General features: G+C 42.5%; 1 protein-coding gene across 1 annotated transcript; it reads left to right on the forward strand.

Annotated features, from left to right (window-relative positions):
• Positions 1-907: 907 nt before the first annotated feature.
• LOC103374144 (uncharacterized) lies at positions 908-6,136 on the forward strand. The gene is made up of 7 exons (XM_008304181.1): positions 908-989; positions 2,065-2,361; positions 3,494-3,562; positions 4,063-4,095; positions 5,215-5,243; positions 5,537-5,557; positions 5,663-6,136. Exons 2-7 carry the CDS (start codon positions 2,067-2,069, stop codon positions 6,134-6,136), a joined length of 921 nt encoding a protein of 306 aa, XP_008302403.1. The 5' UTR covers positions 908-989; positions 2,065-2,066.
• The last annotated feature ends 347 nt before the right edge of the window (positions 6,137-6,483 follow it).

Consider the following 6,483-nt stretch of genomic DNA (forward strand, 5'->3'; position numbering starts at 1 on the left):
CCCAGGACACGTTGGAGAGACTATGTCTCTCGACTGGCCTGGGAACGCCTGGGGGTCGTTGAATTAGCTTTGCAGATGCTGAAGACTGCTGTTGACCAACGTCAGTAAAGACAATCTGCTTCTGGTTGCAGTGAGATAAGATCAACCTGAAAACGTGTGTTTATGCTGCCAGTCATTAAGGAATTAAAACACATTTGTTTGTGATTCCTGTTTGGTTTGCTGGTTGAACATAACTTCACTAGAAGACTGATGCAAACTGTTCGTTTTCCTTGTTGAGCCTGAGCATTAGCTGGCTTTAACTGTGTCACTGGAAATGACCTATAGAGGGCAGCAGTACGCCTCTGCTGCATCCAGCTGACGTCAGCAGCATAGACTGTATAACAGATTGGAGCCAGTGACGCAAAAATCGTGGGAGGGGGGCGGAGCCATAGGAGCAGCGATTGGTCAGACGGATTGAGAGGCGGGCCCTCTCTGCCCGCCCACATTTACCGTCTTCTGCTCGCTTCATCTGCATCGTCGCTGCCGACTGTCAATCAAGCCGGCCACGCCCCTTGCCCCGCAAAATGTTGATGATTTTTAAAAATTCAGTATTAATTTATTTTCAGATTGGCCACCTGATCTCTGGATTCGACCATGACAACTGATAAGAAAACAATCCTGAGCTGTAGGAATGCAGTATTTCATGATCTGTGATCACTTCTTTTCCAATTCATTTCTATGGGAGCCAGGGCTTTTTGGAGCTAGCGGACGTAGTGATATTGCAGGTGTTTGACACTTTCGGGTTGGCTTCATTTTTCAGGGCCGGTTGCTACGTCTATCTTTTATACAGTCTGTGGTCAGCAGCAGCAGAAGAAGACAGAAAAAAGAGGCGGGAAAGAGGAACGTCAACACAGTGCGACTGTTGTTTATGTTCTCGAATGAGTAAGACTGAAACCCTTCGTCTTCCCGCCAACGAGTGCCTGCAGCAGCTTTCAAACACCATAGAGACGGTGAGTATTCGCTGTTTAAAGGTCGTTCTGTTCAAGATAAGACGCATTAGTGTCAAAACAAACAGGAAACTTTGGAACGAAGCAGATCCTTGTTAGCTCTTGTTTGTGTCTGTTTGAAACGTGACTCAGGATCGCTCCGTCATCTGTGCTGCTTTAATTCTCACTGCGTTGATTGATCTGCTGTATTGTATTCTAACTCTAATGTTCAGCTCTAACCTTAAAACATCAACGACGACGAATACGTGCACCAATACAGGACTGCTGCAATTATGGCGTTCACAGAAACCTGGCTAAGCGGCAATGACAGCGACCGTTGTCTGCACATAGACGGCTTTTTGACACCAATAAGGTTCTACTGTGACAGTCAGCTGACAGCCAGAAACATGGTGGTGTACGCCAGTGTGTTAGCAAACGGTGGTGTTGTACTGAGATAGGAAGAGACTGTGCACCGTGGACATTGAACTCCTGGCTGTTTCCCTTCCTCGGGAACTTGACCCTAAAGCAAAGACAGCTGCAGCTATAATATGTATTTAAAATGTGACTCTGATGATGTGGTTTATTGTTTATTTATTTTTTTCTGTCTTTATATTAAATTCTCAGTGAGCTTTTGAATTGCCCCGAGGAGATAAATAAAGTTATTTGAATTTGAACATCTTTAGAATTTCATCCAGAACTTGCATCATGCTGAAGTTGTTCCATAGAAACAGTTTGTGGTTTGACAACATGAAACCAACATAAAGAACAGGAGGCGCAGTCGGACTTCCCATTCAGCTTTGTTCTAGTTTTCAGTTCCAGAACCAGCCGGGCCTTTAAGAAGAACATTTTGGGAACTTAAAGAAAACTTTCTATTGAAAACATTCGTAGAACTTTGCAGAACTTCCTCAGACCGTTTTTAGAACCTAAAAGTTCTGTCTGGACATGTGCCGGACCGTTCGTTCAGTGTTTAAAACGGACCACCTCTGGTCTCATCTGCTGTTGAACTGAGACAAACTGTGTCTTCTGAGATTCTCTCGTCTTCTTCTCCATTAACCCAGAGATAGATGAAGTGGAGTTAATGTTTGTTTCTGTGTGTCAGAGATGTCAAAGATCTCAGAGAAACACTGGAAATCTGCTCTGACCTCCATCATCGAGGAGCTGGATGAGCCACAGTACCGGAAGATGCTCGAATATCTCACAATCCCCAAAAGCCTGAAGAGTAGTGTGCCGAGAGAAAACATGCCAGAAACCATCATCCAGCACTACGGAGTGGAAAAATCCATCTCAGCAGTCAGCGAGGCTGTGGATCAGATACCGAGGAGGGACTCTGCTGTCCAGGACCTGCTGCGCCCCTTTGTGGACAAACTGAGGAACAACCAGGAAAAACAGAAAAAGGGTGAGTTCACTCGGTCCGGTGACATGAAGCAAATGAAATGTGTTTTCTAAAAGTTGATTGTGTGTCATGTTGTAAACTTTCTATGTAAAATGAGAATATTAAACCGTTATATTGTCTGTTTTCATTATATATCTGCTTAATGAAGTAACGTGCTTATAGCAGGTATTTAACCACAGCTGACATTAAAAGTACATTAAATTTTACGCTAGATTGTACTTGTAGGAAGCAGTAATTAACACTCTGAATCCCAAAACCTTCTTTGAAAAAATGACATCATTCATCAGAGACAGAAACCAAAAGAACAGGAAGAATCAGTCCCTGAATGCATCATGGCTGACGTCCCGTTTTGTCATGAAAAATTAACCAAAGCTGATCTTTAAATGTTGCTTTAACATCGTTTTATTTTACGTCTCATTTTAAAATGTACAAAAAATGGACCGTTTCAGTGATTATTGTCATAGTTTGACTGTTAACAATCATTTCTTTTACGTCAACAGCTGATGACAATAATCACTTAAATGGTAAAAAGGTACAAACATGACAGAAGTATGGTGTTTCTGTTTGTCTGTGGAAGATCATGTTTCACTTAGATCCAATGTTTTAATGTAGTTCGAAACCAAAGCTCCACTGCACTCACAGGTCGAATGACTCGTGATGAAATGTCATTATTTCATAACTTTTCCACCTCTGTGAATTAAAAACATTTGGTTTGTTTGTTTGTTTGTTTGTTTGTTTGTTTGTTTGTTTAAATTCCCTCTCTGGGTTTTCTAAAAGCTGATTAAAAATACACTTTCTTTCTTTCTTTCTTTCTTTCTTTCTTTCTTTCTTTCTTTAGGCCCGTAGTGCGATCTAAAACGGTTTCTAATTTTATTCATTCAGTTTCCCACCTCCAGGTTTTTTATTGTGTGTGTGACCTGTGCTCGTAATTTCTTTCTAAGTTCATTTTAACTTCTTTTAATGCACTGATTGAATGACAATAAAGTAAATCTCTCTATCTACACTTTACAACAGGTGAATAAAATCACTGCCTTCGAGCAGCTTTATTCTTCTTTTTGTTATTACTGTATTTGCTGCTGGAGCTCGATGTGGAGCTGAACAATCTGTGTTTAACTGTCAAAAATGTCCTTTACAGCCACAAAGAGGAAACGTGACGCTGACTTGAAGTCAGCGAGCAAGAAGCAAAAGCAAACGCCTGCAGCTGGTACGTGAACACACCTGCACAGATTTAGTGTTCGTTTCACTTCCTGGTGCTTCATGTCTGCTGAACAATACAAATGTATGCATCCAGATCAGAATGATAATCATCATCTGAATGCAGAGCAACTCCTGGAGGCTACATATGAAAATAGTTTTACCAAAACTCCTCTCTGGTTGAACGTCTGGATACACCTTACGATTTACGGATGTTCCCTGAACGCCTCACAGGCGGTCTCCATCAGTTCAGCAGCTCAGACAGCTGAGACCAGAAATCTGTTTAGAAAAGAGTGAAATGATGTTCTGATGTCAGATCTACCTGAAACCAGGTAGTTTCACCTTCATGATGTTGTTTTCCGTCATGAGCTGAGTGTTTTAAACTCAGTATCACAGTGGATCATTTCCATTTCACTGGAGGACATCGTGCATGTGATTAATATTCAGTGACTTGTGCAGCTTTGTGTTGAACTGTGTGACAAAGTGTGTTTGTGTTTTGTTGTGATTCAGGGTCTTCGGCTGGAGCTCAGAAAGCTAATGCTGGTAAGTAAACGCACACAAGACACCTGAAACACAACAGATAAACATGTTGGGAGGTTTTACTTCATGAGGAAAGATCAGCCTCAGAAGATTTACATCTTTGACAATAGATGAATGACTTTCACCGTTTCATCCTCGTTCTGCCGTCTGACAGCAGAAACAGAAACATCTGTGACTGAGAGCAGCTTCACTGAGAGTTCAGCTGATATTAAATGCAGTTTATGTACCAGATGGAAGCATGAAAACACAGTAACCCACCCAGTCCTGCTTTACTGGCTTAAACTCAAGTTTCCACAGAGCTCTGAGCTGTGGACAGAAACGCTAACGTTAGCCGCATTAGCTGCACAACCCGCTGACACTGCAGGTTTGATTGTGGGGATGACCAGTAATAACAGTAATCCACCGGGTGTTCAGCTCCTCAGATGCTGCAGTGCATGAAGACGCTTGTGTTCACTCTTGCAGCAGAACATTTGATGAATTTTGTTCGTGGTTCAGACATTCTAGCACAGGGATCTCCAACTCCAGTCCTCGTGAGCTCCTGTCCTGCAGGTTTAAGACGTTTCCTGCAACACACCTGACTCAAACTAATGGATCATGAACAGACTTGTGTAGAACTTGACAACAAGCTGTTGGAGATCCATTGATGTGAGTCAGGTGTGTTGCAGTATGGAAACATCTAAAACCTGCAGGACAGGAGCTCACGAGGACCAGAGCTGGAGATCCCTGTGCTCGAGTTCAGCAGAAGCAGCTGTAGAAAGTAAACAAACCTGGTGGACTGAGAGGCAGCGGCTCATTCTGACTGGTTCACCTGGAAGCAGTGAGGGGGCGGAGCTACAGAGTCTGAACTGGACAGCTATTGGTTGGTTACTTCGATTGAATTCTTACTGGCTTGTAATGGCGGGAGTCTGTCTGGTTGTGGAGGGGCTCAGTGACAGAACATCAACAGCTTTTAACTGACACGTCTAAGTTTATAACAAAACACTATAAAAACATGTTTTTATCACATTGGTGGGATCATTTTGTCTTGTAAAGTCTACTGATGGATAAAATGACACAACAAGAAGTCTTGAACACTGAGGAGTTTGGAAACTGACTGATTCATGTTTGTTTCTTCTTTCAAAGATGAACTGAAGAACCACGAGCCGGACCAGGTAGCAGCCATGAAGTGAACTTGTTAGGTTGATGATAAGTAGTAGATATTATATTACACACAGTCTGACTGTCTTCATTTTACGCTCATTTATTCTGTATGTATGATGAAACACGTCACAGTCAGCTGATGTTCTTCAGCATAACAAAGACTTACACATGTTAACCACATCAGACGATCAGAGCAGTACATCTGCCACCTTCCTCACAATTTTATTTTATTTTTTTTAATATAAAAGTCATTTAAGCTCTTCCATGATGAGTAACTGAGCATTAACAAATGTTTATTTTCCAGGAAAGAAAAATTCCCCCGTGGGTGAGTGGAGTTCTGAGTCCTGCTTTATTACTCACAGCATTTGACTTGGCTCTGACTTGTTCAGATATTTATGTTGTTAATTCTTTTCTTTCTGTTTGTGTTCAGAGAAAAACCATCCAGGATGTAAAATTCACTGATACGCGGCTCGACCAGAAAGCCATAGTCGGCAAAGTTGTGCAGAAATCTGGTCTGCGTACGTATATAGGTGAAGGTCAGAAGAAGTTTTTCTTTTACCTGGCAGTCGCTGACGATACAGATGTCATTAAGGTGATGGTGTACGGAAGAGAGCGCTTTCAACAATTCAAGGAGGAGCAGTTCTACCTTTTCAGAGATGTAATCATAGAGGAGACCATCATGAAAGTTACCAAATGCAGCAAAATTTCAAAGACGAAGGCTTTTGATGTCCCTGAAGATCTGGATCTGAATGCTCAGATGCTCCTTTATTCCCAAAAGCCAGTTTGCTCCATCGCAGAGGCCGGCAACTGTGGTGACAAGACACTAGTGAGTGTTGAAGGAAATATAAAAGAGGTGAGTTCCATTAGATATGCTGCAGAACATATGGTCACGTGCCAAAGTTGACTTGAAGTCCACTAGTCATATCCAGGGTTTTGGGTCATTGGACACTACAGTGCTGTCGTAAATCTACCTGGTTTACCTTTAACCTGCCTTTGAATCCTCCCTTCAACCGAGCCAACAGCAGATTCATGGCAGCTAGACCAGACCTGACACCAAACAACCTCGTCATAGAAACCTCCTGCCTCATGTGGAGAAGGTCTCTCGTGGCTTCAGTGAAGTGAGGCTGCAGACGTTTGCCTTTTTGGGTTCGTCATTAGCAGAGAAAGTAGCTGGCAGAGTATGAGGCCAGTGTTCTGGTGCCTCGCAGAGAAACGGTGGTTCCTCTGGTTATGAGTTTTTCTTGAAGCCGA

This window comes from Stegastes partitus, unplaced genomic scaffold, assembly GCF_000690725.1.
Source record: "Stegastes partitus isolate 25-593 unplaced genomic scaffold, Stegastes_partitus-1.0.2 Scaffold2153, whole genome shotgun sequence".
In the NCBI taxonomy this organism is placed as follows: domain Eukaryota; kingdom Metazoa; phylum Chordata; class Actinopteri; family Pomacentridae; genus Stegastes; species Stegastes partitus.